General features: G+C 41.7%; 2 protein-coding genes across 4 annotated transcripts in view; one reads left to right on the top strand and one right to left on the bottom strand.

Annotated features, from left to right (window-relative positions):
• The window catches only part of trim55a (tripartite motif containing 55a), a 65,528-nt gene extending 51,741 nt beyond the window's left edge, over window positions 1-13,787 (top strand). For 2 of the 3 annotated variants that reach the window (XM_080194146.1, XM_080194144.1), the window contains one exon: window positions 13,492-13,787. In XM_080194146.1, the coding sequence (XP_080050272.1) occupies window positions 13,492-13,611 (120 nt within the window). In that variant the 3' untranslated portion in view covers window positions 13,612-13,787. The remainder of the gene's footprint in view (window positions 1-13,491) is intronic. The other variant, XM_080194145.1, reaches the window with a different exon arrangement.
• Window positions 13,788-13,993: 206 nt separating this feature from the next.
• On the bottom strand, window positions 13,994-16,311 carry crha (corticotropin releasing hormone a). The gene is made up of 2 exons (XM_080194148.1): window positions 16,248-16,311; window positions 13,994-14,990 (listed from the first exon to the last, which is right to left on the bottom strand). Exon 2 carries the CDS (start codon window positions 14,971-14,973, stop codon window positions 14,488-14,490), a length of 486 nt encoding a protein of 161 aa, XP_080050274.1. The 5' UTR covers window positions 14,974-14,990; window positions 16,248-16,311; the 3' UTR covers window positions 13,994-14,487.
• Window positions 16,312-18,878: the final 2,567 nt, after the last annotated feature.

The raw sequence follows: 18,878 nt of genomic DNA, 5'->3' as shown, positions 1-18,878 counted from the left end.
TAATGAGTGAGTGGTGGAATAAAGTCCTAAAGATCTTTTCTGGATGAAAAAGTGTTTTCTTGGACAAAAATGCAGCATTTTATAATCAGTGTTGCTCATGAGATTCAGATCATTTATAAAATATCTCACATGGTATGAGTCACTAATGTGTTCATTAATTTTGATAAATATAGAACATATCCAAAAAATCAAGCCTATCAATCGGACAAAAACTGGTTACTGGGAAAACACACCAATAGCACTATGTAGAATGACAGTTAATCCCAGGTTTTGTTCTTTCCTTAGATAACTCTTTTCTTATTTGTCTATTCTCTACCTATCCATGAAAGCTCCACCCCTAAACTGGAAATATAAGTGGTCAGCAAAAATTTCAAAAGAGATCATGCTTGACCAACTTTATTGAATTCTTTACAGAGGTGATTGAAAGCATAGTAGTAAATGCAGTAGGTTAATGTAGTAAAGTCATGTATTTAGATTTCCAAAATGGCCTTTGATAAGGTACTGCAGAGTAAACACAGGATTAATGCCAGAGTATGTAGAGTGGCAAATACAATTCATAGTAAGCTGGCTACAAAACAGAAATCAAAGTTTATGGGGTAAGGGTGGCTGCTCAGGCAAGCAAAAGGAAGGAAGTGATATTCCACAAAGATCAGTGCTGAGAACATTAGTGTTTTCCACTTACTTTAACAGTTTGGACTCAGGAATCATAAGAACAGTTTGACATTTCTTAGATGATACAGAATTAGGGAAATAGTTACTACTGAAGATTAATGTGCCACAATACAAGAAGACACTAATAAACGTACAGATTGGTAACATGATTGACAAATGAATTTTGATTATAGATACATGTGAGGTGTTATATTTTGCTGGAAGAAGAAGGTCACTTACTGCTTGGATAGTAAGAGTCTAATAGGGGAAGGGGAGATAAGAAATCTAGGTGTGCAGATACACAAATCACTAAAAGTTATAATGTAGGTTTATAAGGTCATAACAAACAATGTAGTTCATTTTTAGAGGGATAGAATTGAACAACAGAGAAGTTATGTTAAATTTGTATAGAACATAAATTATAGCACCCATTACTGTGCAGAGCTCTGGTTTCCATATTATAACAATAATATAAAGGGACTGGAAAAGGTGCAAAAGGATGATACAGAACTGAGATGATATTTTTATTGTGAAAGTCTGAACAGGCTGGAGGCCTTTTCTTTGAAAGATAAAACACTGAGGGATGATCTGATAAAGGTCTTTTAAATTATGAAAGGACTTGATAACCTAGCCATCGAGAAAATATCTCCACTTGGGGGTAGTCCAAAGCTAGACGTATTATACCAGTAGGGAATTCAAAAGTTTTTTTTAATCATATAGTATGAAAATGGAACTCCTACCACAAGGAGTAGTGAGGTGACAAATGCAGATGCATATAATGGGAAGTTAGATTAGTATGTGAGGGAAAATGGAGTAGAAGAAGATGCTGATAGGGTTTGATGAACAGGAGTGGCAAGACATTTTTGTGGAACATAAACACTATATGAATCAGTTGAATGACTTGTTTCTGTCCTGCGGACTCAGTGTAATTTTGTCATGCCAACACTAAACCAATACAGTGTACATCACGTGTTAATGTCCAAACTGAGTCCAAAGCAAAATAAAATGAGATTCTCACTGTGCTTTGCTCGGAACCTGAATTCTGGCTCTTGAGCCCCTCTGCATTTACACTATAATTGTAGTGACATGAAAAAGTAGAGCACTTTTGTAACCACACTGCTGTTCTCATGTAAATATGCCCCCAGATTGGTCTTCCTTTTCAGTTGGGAGCTGCCAGTCCTTAATTTGACTCTTCGTTCTCACAAAGGGATAGATAAAGCATGTGGAAATCATTGATGCAACCCACCTCTGTGGGTCTTAGGTTAGAATCCCAACATGCTGCATCAGCATGCTATCTTCCTTCCTCTGGATAATTTACTGGAAATGTTTTATCTGGGGAAATGGAATTGTACAAATGATGAGATGCTAGTTTTTCATCCCTAGTTGCTACTTGCAGTAGAGAACATTATCAATAAAGAAAAGGCTTTTCTTGATCCATCAAGGCTTTAGGACTTTGGTATTTTTGGATGCACTAATAAAATAGCAGTTAAATGTTTCAGAAATTGGTTGTTCGTTTTAAAAACTGTTGTGCTTCTTGTCCTCAATTATAACATTATCTGCATAATTCTAATAAGACTTTCAAGATAACTACTTGAAGTTGCATTTTTTTCTTGTTTCTTATGACAAAGTTTTCTGTCAAAGTATGTTGGCAATCATTAATTTATTCTTTGTAAATTCTCAAACAGCAGGAACATTAAAAAAAATCAAACATATGTTGATATTGAAAATTTCACTTTGATGCCAACTAAATGAATTCACAACAAAATAATCGAAAAGTTAAAATGCTGATCTCTTTAGCATATTTGTGGAAAATACCATAATAATCGATTATCCAACAATTCTGTGACAATGCTTGTCTGCAATTATACTTTGACGGAGGCAATCTTAATTATAGCAAAACTGAAAATTGCCTGATTATAGCATGTTTGCATTAATGAAATATCACTGTGATTCAAAGTTGAATAACAACTCAATAAACATGTCTTAATATGGATGTCTAATATTATTTGACTTCATGAGAAGTTTGATATTTCTATCCCATTTAACGCGGCCATATCCTACTCAATAAAAACAGATATGTTCGACTCCATGGCTGCTTCTCAGACAATACAATGTAGGGTGTTAAGGTAACACATGATATAAACTAAGTTATGTTCAACTTGTTGAAGTTGAAACTGCAGCTGGCAGTTTACAGGTCTGTCTAAGTAGTAGACCTAAACTTCAGATTTTGAAATGTTTATACTGTGCAATGAAAGGAGTCACTTCACTGCTGGAATTTGATCATCCTTAAACAAATCTGCTCGCAATTGCAAATCCTGATCCATCTTCAGTAAATATTATTAGGAGGTCCATTCCTTATTCTAAGATTTGTGCTTTTGGATTTGGTCTGATTGATTTAACTGTCCCATCACTGCATCTCTGCAGTACTTTTTGTTATTACTGCTAAAAGATTTGCTGCATTGAAGATGATAGAACTGTTCAGCGACACAGGCACCGTGCTAACAAATAATCGCAGGTTGAGAATGAAAATTGACTGTTCCACAGACAGATTCCATTACCAAGACTGAGTCATGAGGATATGTTAGATTAAAAGCAATAGATAATTAACATAGTGACATACAGCTGGGGAGATGACTCAGAAAAATGTGCCTCAGAAAATCCAAGTACAAATAAGTGAAAACATGATCAATTGATTTGAGAACTATGAGCTAATCAGTCCAAGGGCGGCGAAATTCCAACAGTAAAGTGACCTATTTAATTACATCTTGTAAACATTTCAACATCTGTTGTTAAGGTCTGTTACTAGGACAGACCTGAAAAATGCCAGGTGCAGATTCAAGTTCAAAATGTTGAACATAACTTAGTTTATATTATATACTACCTTAAAATGTCCCATTGTATTATCTGAGAAGCAGTCATTGAGCGGGGTGTCTGTAATTATCCTTCTCCTCTAGGGGTGCATTATGATAATGTCTGTCATTGGCCTCAATGCAGATTGTCAACATTCTCCAAATGTTTCATTTCACTTTGTTTAATTTTATCCCTTGGTTTTTCTAATTGTTTTCTTTACTCCTTCCTTCTTCTGAAGATGATTTTTTTTTATGGCGCCATGGCAGTTTGGGTTACTTTAGCACCTCACTATTAACATTCTTCATAATTTTAAACCACTTTATTAAACATGTTCTTAGCAATTGCTGCACCAATGGAAATAGTTCCAGTTTCACATGTCTCAGCTTCTAGTTGTATTTTTCCGTCTGTGGCATCATCCTGCTGAATCTATATGTTCTTTCGATAGCATTCATATCTTTGTGCATATTTCCATTAAATGTATTCTCTCATTCCTATGGTTTTTCTCCCATAAACTTGCATTTACTGCTTGTCTGTCCACTCTATTGATATGATTATATTTTCTTGGAGTCCTTCACAGTTCTCAACGTTTGTCAAATTTCCTACTGTTATATATACAGTAGGATTTAAGATTGTGCTCAAATCCAAACAATCTATAAAAACCAGAACAAAACTGCACCCAACACTGACACCTGGATCCCTTCAACCCTTTTGTAGTCTGAACAGGCAACACCTATTTATCTTAGTCCTATCCATCTGACAACATTTTATTCATTTTATCAAATTCCTCTAGTACGACACACCTGAATTTTTCTAACGACCCTTTTATGATACTATATTGAGCAATTTTCTGAAGATTTATATATACGACATCTACTCCATCCCCTTTATCTGTACAATCTGTGAGTTCTTTAAAGTCTTATTAAAGTTGTCAAACATCACTGCCTGGCTGTCTTTGATTAACCAATGCACTTCCTAATGTACACTAACTTTATCTCAAATTATATGTTTTATCCCTAACCCAAAGGCTCTGAGTCAATTTTCCATGCCGTACTGATAGCTCCTCTCCCTTGGAGCAGCTAATGCAGTACAGAAGTGGAGTTAAACATTAAATCCCCTGGTCTGTGTGATACAGCTACTCAAACAGCCACAGAGGGAGCAACAAAGAACTGCTAATGAAGTCACAAAATGCAATGAATGAAATTGCATGGAGGACCTCCCCACTTTGATTTATTTACATTAAATCTTTCTGTTTGATCTTTATTTGAGTTAAGACTTTTGTAAAACTATTGGACAAAGTAATTTCAAGGGAACAATGTGTTTGTCTTGCACAGTGTCATTTCACTCTAAGGTATTGTGTGCTTGTCAAAAGATGTGGAAAAGTTCCTCCATTTAACTTATTGTATCAAAATATGAATTAGATCATAAGCCAATCATGTCAAAGCAATTCCCAATATGTAGAACATAAGAACATAAGAAATAGGAGCAGGAGTAGGCCATCCAGCCCTTCGAGCCTGCCCCGCCATTCAATAAGATCATGGCTGATCTGTCGTGGCTCAGTTCCACATTCCCGCCCTCTCCCCATAACCCTTAATCCCCTCACTTATCAAAAACCCATCAACCCGCGTCTTAAATATATTGAGCGAGGCAGCCTCCACCATTTCAACGGGCAGAGAATTCCAGAGATTCACCACCCTTTGAGTGAAGAAGTTCCTCCTCAACTCCGTTCTAAACCGCCCCCCCTTTATCTTGAGGCTGTGCCCCCTAGTCCTACTGTCGGCAGTTAAAGTATTACCCCTTTGGCCATTCAGTTTAACAGCAGTAGTGGATAAGCTTACAGACACAAAAGGTCAGGAGAAAAATGGCAGTCATTTGGACATATATGAAGTAACAAAGGAGAGGCAGCCCAGATTTGTTAAGAGAAATTTGTGTTTGATGAACATCATTGGATTTTTTAATAAAGTAACAGAGAGTGTTGATGAGAGCAGTGCAGTTCATGTTCTGTATCCAGAATTTCAAAAGGCGTTTGGTAAAGTATCTCACTGTAGACTTGTTAATAAAATTGCAATGCAAGGGACAACAGCAACAAGGTTACAATCTTTGGTTAAGGGATAAAAAGCAGTGTTCAATAATGTTTTTCAGACTTGAGGGCAGTATACAGTTGGGATCCTCAGGGGTCAGAACTGGAACTACTGCTGTTTTTGATATACAATAAGGATCTGCGTTTGGGGTTACAGGATACAATTTTAAAATTTGTGAATAACATGAAACTGGAACTGTCATGAACAGTGAGAAGATTCGAGCGGACATAGACAGCTTAGTGGAATGGATGGGCACATGGCAGCTGAAGTTCAATGCAGAAGAGTATGAGGTGATACATTTTGGAAGGAATAATTAAGAGAGATCTTGGCCAAGATCCTCAGGTCTCTGGATTGTTGAAAACTGGACATACTACCCAAGATGCATGTCAGAATCCTGCCAAAATGCTGATGTACTGATCTCTGTGGGAATTGCCTGGAAGTTTGAACTTCTGATGGGTAAATTCCCTGCTCCTCAGGATCTTCTGCAAAAGTCTCTAACTCTGAGCTAAAATCAAAGGGCACGATCTTACTGGCTGTTCACACCCTGCTCCTGATGCAGCGAGGTTGAAGAATTTGGCACCCAGCCACATCTCCATTCACTGCATCAGGATGGGAAAAGCCTACTGATGTGAAAGGTGGTAACAATCCAGCCTAAGACTTCTGACAGTTCCAATGTACTTATCTGAATAGTTACCCAGGAAATATTAACCAGAGAAATATTAGTCCAACTTCTGGGTAACTCCACAACTGACATTTTCAATCATTGTCTGATTCAGCACTCCAACTACCCCTCCTCAACACTCCAACTACCCCTCCTCAACACTCTAACTACCCCTCCTCAGCACTCCAACTACCCCCCTCAACACTCCAACTACCCCTCCTCAACACTCTAACTACCCCTCCTCAGCACTCCAACTACCCCTCCTCAACACTCCAACTACCCCTCCTCAACACTCTAACTACCCCTCCTCAGCACTCCAACTACCCCTCCTCAACACTCCAACTACCCCTCCTCAACACTCTAACTACCCCTCTTCAGCACTCCAACTACCCCTCCTCAACACTCCAACTACCCCTCCTCAACACTCTAACTACCCCTCCTCAACACTCCAACTACCCCTCCTCAACACTCCAACTACCCCTCCTTAACACTCCAACTACCCCTCCTCAACACTCTAACTACCCCCCTCAACACTCCAACTACCCCTCCTCAACACTTCAACTACCCCTCCTCAACACTCCAACTACCCCTCCTCAACACTCCAACTACCCCTCCTCAACACTCTAACTACCCCTCCTCAGCACTTCAACTACCCCTACTCAACACTCTAACTACCCCTCCTCAACACTTCAACTGCCCCTCCTCAACACTCCAAATACCCCTCCTCAACACTCCAACTACCCCTCCTCAACACTCTAACTACCCCTCCTCAACACTTCAACTACCCCTCCTCAACACTCCAACTACCCCTCCTCAGCACTCCAACTACCCCTCCTCAACACTCCAACTACCCCTCCTCAACACTCCAACTACCTCTCCTCAGCACTTCAACTACCCCTCCTCTACACTTCAACTACCCCTCCTCAACACTCCAACTACCGCTCCTCAACACTCCAACTACCCCCCTCAGCACTTCAACTACCCCTCCTCAACACTCCAACCACCCCTCCTCAACACTCCAACTACCCCTCCTCAGCACTTCAACTACCCCTCCTCAACACTCTAACTACCCCTCCTCAACACTCCAACTACCCTCAACATTCTAACTACCCCCCTCAGCACTTCAACTACCCCTCCTCAACACTCTAACTACCCCTCCTCAACACTCCAACTACCCCTTCTCAACATTCTAACTACCCCCCTCAGCACTTCAACTACCCCTCCTCAACACTCTAACTACCCCTCCTTATCACTCCAACTACCCCCCCTCAGCACTTCAACTACCCCTCTTCAGCACTTCAACTACCCCTACTCAACACTCCAACTACCTCTCCTGATCCCCTGACCCACCCTAACAACATCCTGAACACCACCCCAACTGCATTTAGCAGACCTGATTACCCGTCCCACCTGACCATCCCCTACAATCCGACTACCCCCCCCACAGCCAAATCTATAAATCCCCAAACCACTCAACTAACTTCCAACCCATAAACCCATTCATCATCCTCCCACCTAACACACCTAATATTTATCTCATTCACTTACCTACACTAGAACTTTACCCATTCTCTGATTCGTCCATTCATCCATTCACTAACGTCTACACTGAGTCGTTAAATTTATCATAGAGCAGTTAGTACCATGAAAAGGTGCATGTCTAGTCTTCCCACAATACCACAGTGCTGCGATGGAATTCTGTGAGGGACACTGCTCCATATTTCTGGTGAAGCTGAGCTCGGAAGACCTTGCAGGAAATGTAGAGCAGCACTGGGATGTGGAACCATTGCCGCTCTGGAAGATCCAGGCACAATATGTGTTGAATGGTACAATTTTAAAAGAGGTACAGAAAGAGAAAAGCCTGAATATGCTCAGACATGATTCTTTGAAAATGGCAGGACAGGTGAAAAAATTACTTATTACAGCATTCTGATGCAGGGCTTTGTAAGTAAAGGTTTTTTGTGATAAATCGGAATTATTTGCACATGTCTTCTGGGCACAACAAGTGTCCTTAGAGTTCCAAAATGGTTTCTGTGACACACATAAACACTTTGGGACAAATCATTTTGGATGCTGTATTGATGAGGGTGTTAACATGTATGATGAACAACCATGGAAAACATGCACAGCAGGTAGATCATGCAATTGCAGACATGACAATAGCAGTGCCATTTGAGAACTCAATGTTCCAGCTAACACCCTCTCTGAACCTTCCATGGCTGAACACATATTCAGCAGCAGGAAGGGTATCCTTCATCAGTATTTTTAAATAAATCATAAACAACTGAGAGGTTCATTGCTATTTGATTTTTCTTCCCTTCACTTGCCTCGATTCTACAAGTTTCTGTTGCTTTCTACAGTTGTTTAAAATTGTGAAAACCTACTCTGATCAGTGTGGCTGGTGCTAAAGGAGTTCTTGTTAACTTCAGGACCTCTGCACAAACCAGTTACTCCCAGACATGTGAGCAGTAGTTGGCATTCCCTGTAGAACACAACATGAACAGAGCGCACAAAGAGCAGGACAAATTACTGGAAGAGGGAGAAGGAGAATTGGGACCAGAACTCTCAGCCACAGACCATGTCTGCCTTGGATGTTCATGGTGTAATTCTCCTCCATGAATCTTATTGTGGAACTATATGTGAAATGTCTGGGCTACTGCAAGGATACCTTCACTGAAATCTGCCACCTACTGTAACCACAACTGCAACCTCAGAGCAGGGTAAGGACCACATTACCAGTGGCTGTGAAGGTGTCCATGGCGATGAATCTCAGGTCTTCCAAGTTAGAGCTTGTTATATTTGGTACATCTAGCAGTTGGTCATGCAGTGTTGTATGACCAATTGGGAGGTTACTCAGGCTCTATATTCAAAGAAAGCTGATGATATCTCATTCTCTTTTGTCAGAGAGCAGCAGAAGGAGTGAGTATGTGGTGTTACTAGGATTGCAACTTTCCCAATAAAACGGGATGTCATTGACTGCACACATCACTTTGTGGTTGCTGCATGTCACCTCTACCATGCATTAGATGTAAAATGGATTCCACACCCTCACTGTCTAGCTGTTCCGTCACCATAGGTAGTAAACAATGCAGGTCAATGCCCAATGTCCTGGCAACAGTCACAGTGCCTTCATACTGCAGTAGTCCATTGTGCCCTCTGTATTTGAGCCATTGTTGCAAACCAATGGTGGCTGTTGGGTGACAAGCGCAATTCATTGATGACATGGATACGACTCTGGTACATAACTCCTACTTGTATGTTGCAATCACACAACGAAGGCCATGCTGCCAAAAGAAATTCAAAGGATCGGAGCACCCAGCTGTTGATCCAGTGCCTGGATCATGCTGGAGCAGACCTTCAGTACTCAATAGAGCAGATGTCAGGATTCATGGATGTCAGCTACAGTCTCCACACCCTCACCATCTTAAAGGAATGGCGCTTGCCACCAGCTATGTGATAACAGCTGAGAAGCACAAGAGGGAGGAAGGAGGAAGAAGAGAAGAACTCATGCATGTGTAATACCACAAACCACAATCCCAACTCCACATCTCACCTTCTCTCTGTCACTGACCATTAAGGTGTCCAACTGGCCACAATGCAAAAAACTGGAAAGGATGGGCTGCAATTTCTCAGCAAAACAGCTTAGTGCCGGCCACTTTTGTGCTGCTTGATGTTGACCTTGGGATGATTAGTATATTTCCTAATGAATCAAACATTTCATTGTCACACCATCAGCATTCTGCTGTAGGACTCCCCATTGAAGCTTTCATTTCAGCTCTCAGCAGCAGAGATCTTGTGTCACCTCACTGTTGAATGAACTGGCACCTGTCCAATCCTTGCCACTTGCCCTGCCTGCAAGTCATTCTTGCTGGTATTTCACCACATGTGGAAGCCAGCAATCCTCTAAGAAAGTTACTCTCAGAGTTTCTGGCTGTTAATGTGAAGTCTAGTGATGATGAATCTTCATATCACAGAATCATTATCACTGTCTTCTTGGTGTCCCTTCACTGCCTGTCCAAGTTTCACTTCTTGAATACTTGAAGCAAGGGTACGGTTGTGTTAATGTGGGGGAGAAAGTAAGATTTGCATGCTTTCACAAATCTGTAGCTAGTAAATCAGGACAGAGTGTATGATGAGGGATGGGGGAGATGGATTGTGAGAAGTGGGATTAGGTATAAAGATACCATCATCTTTGTTGGTTTCAGCCCCACTGTTGGCCCAAGCCTCAGCAAAAGATGTTCCACTAATCATAGAATTATAGAATCCCTCCAGTCCAGAAGGAGGCTATTCAGTCCATCGAGTCTGCACCAACTCTGTGAAAGAACATCTTACCCAGGCCCACCACCCCATCTTATCCCTGTAACCCCATGCATTTACAATGGCTAATCCACCCAACCTACATGTCTGTGGACATTAAGGGGAATTTTACCATGGCCAATCCACATAACCTAACTAATGGCCAGACTGTCAGCTTCATGATATTTAGAATGTGCAGATGCACCTGAATTCCACCAGTTAGCTCCTGTTGTCTTTGGTTATATTCCACATTGCTTTGGAAGAGATAGAGATATGTGTCAGTGACTGCAATGCAATCTGTTTGGCTGGTGCCATGTTTGAACAATGAAAAGCCGAGATGTTGATGTGAAACTTGTTCCATTGCATCCTCAATTACTCATTAAATATGAGCCTGATTGATAGAGGTGGTTGACAGATGAGTGTTTGGGGTGAATTAGGCAGTGTCTGAAGCTGGTGGGGTATGACATATTAAGATGAATTCTCTCAACTTGACTGTGTACAGATCCTCGGAGTCAGAATCCTGAAATTAGTCTCTTTGGCTATCAATCCCCACTGCCTTCTGGGCGTGTTTGGAAGTCCTGTTGGACATTTTATCTCTTTTCTATCTTCTGCAAGAAGGCCCAGAGTACAGCACACAAAAAGTTTAGCATCTACTCTCTCAATTGTTGAACCACTCTTCTGGGGCGGCACAGTAGCACAGTGTTTAGCACTACTACTTCACAGCTCCAGGGACCTGGGTTCAATTCCCAGTTTGAGTCACTGTCTGTGGAGTTTGCACATTCTCCTTGTGTCTGCTTGGGTTTCCTCCGGGTATTCTGGTTTCCTCCCACAGTCCAAAGAAGTGCGGGTTAGGTTGATTAGCCATTGCCCTTAGTCTCCTGAGATACATGGATTAGCGGGTAAATATGTAGGGATATGGGGGTAGGGCCTGTGTGGGATTGTGGTCAGTGCAGACTCGATGAGCTGAATGACCTCTTTCTGTATTCTAGGGATTCTAAGTTTAATCTTTCCAGGGTCAGCTCCATTTTCTGTATGATTGCCAGTCTGTACCATAATACAATACTTCCTCTTTAAGTGGTGCATGTTTGTTTTAATTGGCCACTCATTATTGGTTTCCTGATGATGAGTTTGGCCAATCAGTGGCATTGTTAGTACTGCTAAAAGCAATGAAGTTAGCAGGCAGCATGAGGTAGTGTGAACCACAATCAGCAAGTATGGGTTATTTGTGCTTTGTGCAGAAAGTTTATATCAACCTATTCAGCCCCAGTTGGAGAACTGTGTCCAGTTTTGGACATCGCACTTCAGGAAGGATGTCAAGGCTTCAGAAATTCATTGGAATGGTTCTGGGGATGAGGGATAGACTGGTGAGCTGGGGTTATTCACATCAGAGTGGAGAAGATCAAGAGGGGATTTGATAGAGGTATTTGAAATCATGAAGGGATTAGAAAAAATAACAAACATAATGTATATGACTGAATGACAGCACACAGATTTATGGTGACTGATAAAGCATTGTTATGCGATGGTGGTTAGTATTTGGAGTGCACTGTCTGGTAGAGTACAGTATATAGATTCAATATAGATGCAACACTACTATCGAAAGAGCAATTAAAGTGCAGGACCCTGGGGAAAGAGGAGAAATGGGGCTAACTGGATTAAATCACAGAATTGATACAGTGCAGAAGGAGGCCATTTAGCCTACTGTGTCAGCACTGACTCCCCAAATGAGAATTTTGACTTCATGTCATATCCCCTACCTTTTTCCTGTATCCCTGCACATTGTTTCTATTCAAATAACCAATGATCCTTGAAAGCTTTGGATGGCATGGTGACACAATGATTAGCACTGCTACCTCACAGCGCCACGGACCCGGATTCGATTCCCAGCTTGTTTCACTGTCAGTTTGGAGTCTACACGTTCTCCCCCCATTTGTGTGGGTTTTCTCTGGGTGCCCCGGTTTTCTCCCATAGTGTGAAAAACATGCTGGTTAGGTGCACTGGCCATACTAAATTCTCCCTCAGTATACGCGAACAGGCACCAGAGTGTGGCAATTAGGGGATTTTCACAGTAACTTCATTTCAGTGTTAATGTAAGACTACTTGTGGCACTAATGGAAAAAACAAACTCGATTGAACCTGTCTCCAGTGCACTTCCAGGCAGTGCATTCCAGACCTGAATGCCCTATGAAGGAGATGGAGTACACATGATGGGCCGAATGTCCCCTGTCTGATTTATACTGTTGCATGATTCTATGAAGAGCAGAGCACCCAGTGATAAACCTCAAGTAGCAGTCTCATCCGGTGACCCAGGATTCCAGCCAGTGGTTGTTTCTTGTCTGGAACATCTGCGGGGGGGCGGGTTACTGGAGTTTTTGCGAAGTGAGAAAGGACCAGGAAAAAAATGATCGTAAGCCTTCTGGAAAACTTCACTTCCTTAACTTGCGGGGTGTCTACAGATTACAGAGAATTAAAGTATTTGAAAGGTGGGCAAAATTGCACAGAAATTGGAGCAAGGATGGGGAGGAGGATCATGTTTTAAGTCTTTTGTATTTTTCTGAGAAGCGTGGCAGGGAACTAACTGTGAGATTTTTGAATTAAGCCGAATGTATAATTTTGATGAGGATCAGTCCATTTTGTGACACATATAGTTGGCTATTGATACAAGTTCTGAGTGGCTGTGAGAGAAACAAGCCGCTATTCTTTGCTCGAACAGGTACATGAATCTAAGTACGAGTCAAACGTGCCCAAAAGCTGTTGTACCGAGAGCGAATTTGCCCACAGAATCCTTATTCCGGTTACAAACTCTAAATGAAGCTACATTGGTGCTCACCATGTCTGAAGGGATTGTAAGTAGTGTACTGGGAGATGGGAAAGGTGATCAAATTGCCCAGCTAAGGGGGAGTTTGTAGTGTCGCGTTTGGAAGTAACTTGAGCCTCTCTGTCTCTCTCTTGCAGGCGGATTCTGAAAACTCTGCTCCCAACCAGAGTGACGATGAAAGCGGTGGCGGAGCAAAGAGCGGCGAGGCAGCGCGCCACGTCTTCTCCTTCTCCTGGTTAAACTCACTGGCCAAATAGAGAGACAGGGGAGGAGAAGCCCAGGCACCCGATAAAAGTCAAAGAGAAGCATCTTAACCCTTCCATAAATAATATCAATCATTGTATTAAAACAATCTGGATTTCTACTCCAATGTTGGAACTGTTGATTTTTGGATTTGAGGATGAGTTATTTCACTGGAAAGTGGGTTTTATTTCATTTACAGATGCGGAGGAACTACATATGATTAAAAAGAGATTTGAGATGGCAATTTCTCCTCTACTTTCGGATCACTCGCAGTTCCAGTGCACAGTGGCGTCCGCAAATCTGAACTCTTTTTAATCTTAACCCCGTGAGGTGGCCATGACTGGGTGGGTGATGTTTTGTATTCCCAGTGAGCAGTCTTGTGGGTGCTTTAGGATTTTATGAATGAATCGCCCGACAGCCTCTCCTTTGTGATGTAAGCTGCAGGCAGCCTCAGGGCTCCTCAGTTCATTGATAAAAATGGTTCCATCTCACACACACACACACACACACACACACTACCAAACGGATCACTCAGCTACATGCGATGCTTATTCAGAGACGCCTTGTGTGTCCCGCACCCAATGATTCTCTCCGATATTAGAGTAAATGAACACTATTACTGCCTCTCACAATAAAGCATAAAGCGAGCGTCACTTTGCAGCTTTTATTAAAAAATATAAATATTAGACATTCTCTTACACAAGAACAATGATTGGTACCGATGTGTTTATTATCTAGAATTCTACAATGTAAATTAGATCGTTCAATACAGCGTTAACTCGGTTGAAATGCACACCTTAATAATTCAGCGCTATAAAAATAAACGGCGAGTGCCCAAGCAGCGCGATGAGGGATGTGTTTTTGAATTGCTTTAGTGTGGTGGCTCCTCTCTACTTGCCGATTAGCTCCATGATTTTCCTGTTGCTGAGTGCTTGGCGCGCTAGTTGCTCAGCTCTGGCCATCTCCAGCACTTCTCTGAGAAGGTGGAATGTGAGATCCAGGGAAATGGGAGGGTCGTCCAGCCTCTTCCCTCGATCTAGCATCTGTTCCGCTTCATCCTGGAATCCACTGTCAACTTCGCCCAAGTCTCCAATCTGGTCTTTGAGCGCATTGAGGTGCATTGAGAATGCTCGGTCGGAAAGGGCCATTCCCCGCCGGCTGGCAGCGACGGGAGAACCGTCCTTGGATGTTTTGCCCAGGTGCAGAAGGTATTCCTCTCCAATGCGAATCCAAAGTGGTAAAATTGACTGTTGGAGTCCTGATTGTGGACCCGGGCCGTGTTTAGTGGATGCGGGGCTCTCAAAGGCTCGACACTCATCACTGGGCAGGAAGGCAACCAGAAAGATAGCAGTACAAAGCAGCATGGGGGTCCTCATGACAGATAGGGGGAAATCTGGAAGACAAAACAATACTAAAATTGCACTAAATTCTATATCAATTGTGCCAATATTAGGAAGAGCGGCTAAGAGAACATTTAGTTCCTTTGGTTATTTAGCAACTGATCGTTGAGGGGCGCAAATACCACATGGCGTAAGCACTGGAACAAAATAAATAAATTCATGAGTTGTCACCATCCAGCGTGAAATAGTTTCAAAAAAGGACAGTCTTTGACTTTTTAATTCTCATCTGATCTTGAACCGTATTTGCATTGACCATCCTATTGGGAGATTTCATCATTAATAAATGAAACAGGATGAATTCCCAGTGAGAACTCATTTTCGTTTGATGTGATGTGTATGGTAAGATGAACAGGGCAGGACGCACAAGCACACAAAGGCACAAACAGAGACACACACAGACACACAAAGACACACAGACAGACACACAAAAGCATGCACAGAGACAGATAAACAAACATGCAGAGAGACACACACAAAGGCACGTACACAGGCACAAAAACACACAGAGACATACAGACAGATACAGAGTGACACACACATAGAAACACACACCGAGACACAAAGACGCACATAGACATACAGAGACATACAGACGCAAATACACAGATACAGAGTGACACACACACACATAAAGGCAACACACAGAGACACTGGGACACAAAGACACAAATACAAACAGATACAAAGTGATACACAAGCACACAGGCACAAACACATCGACACATAAAGGCGCAGAGACACAAACACACACACACAAATAGACACATATACAAAGAGTGACACATACACATGGTCAAAGCTTTGTTACTTTACATTCAAAACTTCAAGTTTAAATAAGTGATCTGAACCAGTTGAATGTGTGACTGTAATATATACATTCAAAATCACAATTAATTCTGTAACCGAATGGACATTGCAATAAATTACTGACGGTATCATCAACATTAGTGACACAAAATGAATCGAATTTAGACAACACAAAATACTCAGAATGCTGAAAACTGAAAAGATTGGATACACGCTGAGTGTTTCTAATAGAAAATGCCATTTAAATTATCTCAACAATTTCCTCCACGCAAAACCAGCTTTTTTTTTAACCAATCCCTTTATCGACTCTGGTAATCGACTCTGTCCTGTAACATGAAGGCAAAATAAGATTAAACTTCAAATGACTAGACATTTTTTTAAAAGAAGGAACAATTCGTTAGCCGCTACGGAAGGGAAAGGGGGAGTGGATAAAAAACACATACTTGAACGACAACTGGCGGTTCGAGTCAGTCCTGCTGCCTTGCTCCCTCCAGATGAGATTGTAAAGTGGGAGGAAGTTATTTGGGGTACAGACTGGCTCTTGCCCTTTTTATACTTCCTTCCGAGCTTTGGGTATCACGTCGGCAGCCTGGTTAGTGACGCAGAACATTGGAGCATGGTGTGGGCGCATTCATGAATGAGAGTGAGGGGGAGGAAGCCAAAGACAGCACCCCCAGCACACAAACATACACACACACAACGTGCTCACACTCACAGCGGCAAGTCAGTCCGCTCCAAAGCAGCCGGTGTGTGTGTGAAGCTGAACGCTGCTTCCTTCTAACCAGCTGCCCCGGTCACACTCACCAGGCCGGCGGAGTGAGCTTCTTTCTGAGCCTTTTTTTATGTCTCCAAAGAAGTATCTCAGAGTGACAGCAGCACTGGAAGACAAGATCAAACTTTATGGTTATAATTTCAGTGAGCAGAGTTAAAGCGAACGTGAAGTGTGTTATGGAGAATCTCCTCCGTTGGGGTTTAACTTAAGGCATATGGTTGGGACCACGAGTTATTGAAATTGGAGATTAGAGTTTGTTACGGAATTGGGAATGAGGACAGAGCTAGGACTGGAGTTTTTAGTCTGTTTCTAACCGCACCGACGCATTACTGGACAGTGTTAGTTTGGGATGGGTGGGAAGTTGAAGTTGTTTGGGAGCAGAGTGGAATTGGATTGAAGTGTAAGAGCTGTCCGCGGTGCTGAACAATGTCCACCAGCCACCTCGTCCTGTGGATAGAAGCGGCGGGTTATTTCCTTCAGTTCGATTGAACTTGATTCAATCGCACACTCCGTTCCAGATATGTTGTCTTGTTTAAAAAAGAAATTGTATTGAGCCAATTATCTCTCTCGAGACGATGCGCTGAGGGTTTTGTGCATCGCTAAGGGATTTGGTGTCATGTTTGTACAATACCATTGCTGCTATATTGATTAAAGACGAGGAAATCACTGGCACCAAGTGGTTTTCCCATGCCAGCTTGAGTTTGTTTTAGCCGACACGTTTTGGAACAATGTTGGAGGATGTTTACTTCAACCTAGCTGGACAATAATATCAAATGTTACCCTCTATTTCAAATGGTGGAATTTCCCCCCTGTTAGCTCCGAGCAAGTTCCAGAACGATTCTTTTTGATCGGGAGTGAGTCAGGTTCACATTGCAGTTCTGAAAGTGAATCTATGCAAACATTCATTGTGGAGGATTCAAGCCAGCTACATACAAAAAAAACAGCTTAATTGTGGAGACGAAAATTGGTCTTACAATTCTGTTTCTGTAACATTGAAACACCCGGGTGCATAGCACGTGAGATAGTTGTGCGTTATTTTTCAATAGCTTTTTCCTGTGTATGATTTTCATAGTTTCCAATGAATAATTTATACAGAACATTTCACATATTTCCCAGTAATGATTGCCAGGTTGTTGCCTAATCTTCCGTGTTGTATATATCTGATACACTTTGTAATGCTACCTGGAAAAGACAAATATTTTACTTTCTTCAGTATTGAGGCGGATAATGTTACAACTGCAAAGGGCACGGAGGGGGTCCCACTGTCATAATAACACAATCCCATTAGACAAGCCAGATACAACAGAGTTCAACAGAAGCTGTAACAGTGTCAGAGGTACACAAAACTAAAGTCGTATAATGGTTGCAGCACAAAAGTAGGCCATTCGCCGTCGTGTCCTTGCCGGCTAGGGCAACTCAGCTAGTCCTACAGCTGGCATTACTTTTGTTAAGATTATACACTGATATAAAAAGTTCTGCTGAACACACTAAAGAAACTCTATCACCTCCCCCATTCTACTCGTTATGCTGTTACTATTCCAATCTATATTAAGATAATTAAAGTCCCCCATTATAACTATCCTATAGTTTGTGTGCCTTTCTACAATTTCCTTGAAAATTGGTTCAACTGTACCTTTCACATTAATTGCTGACCTATTGAAAAATATCATACGTGTAATGGTACATCAAATATATCTTAACTCTAATCTAATATTTCTTAACTCTAATCAAAGTCTGTTCTTAATTCCTCTGGACATCCTCACTGGCCAGCATCATATTATTATCATTAATCAGTGCTGCCACTCTTCTCCTTTCTTTCCTTCCCTATCATCCCTGAGCACCTTGCATCTACAAATATTTCATACCCAGTTCTGGCCTTTTTTGAGCCATCCCTTTCCCAGAAGACTTGTAGCTCACCAACTTTATCTACGACAATCTCTGCATTCACATGCGTGCACAGTGAACATAACTTATGTGTTATTACATTCCATCTTAATTTGGCGCCTGCCAGTACCCTGCTGTATCTTACTTTAGTGCTGTCTGACTTTCCAAGATGATCCCATACCAATCTAAGTGATCAATTCCTAAATAGAGATAGTTTTGAAAGACTAATGCATCAACAATTTTCTCACAAGCTTCTTTTAATACCCTGAGATAAAAACCATCACATTCTGGAGGCTTATCATAGATTCATTACAGCACAGGAGGAGGCTAATGCCAGCTCTCTGTATAGTAATCCAGTTCAATCCCATTCTTCCACTCTATCTCTATAGCTCTGCTTGGACCTCATGGACCTTTCCAT

This window comes from Carcharhinus amblyrhynchos, chromosome 8 (assembly GCF_965287045.1).
Source record: "Carcharhinus amblyrhynchos chromosome 8, sCarAmb.v2.hapA, whole genome shotgun sequence".
In the NCBI taxonomy this organism is placed as follows: Eukaryota; Metazoa; Chordata; class Chondrichthyes; order Carcharhiniformes; family Carcharhinidae; genus Carcharhinus; species Carcharhinus amblyrhynchos.
The sequence above is the reverse complement of the archived record's forward strand: the minus strand, read 5'-3'. Positions and strand labels throughout refer to the sequence as shown.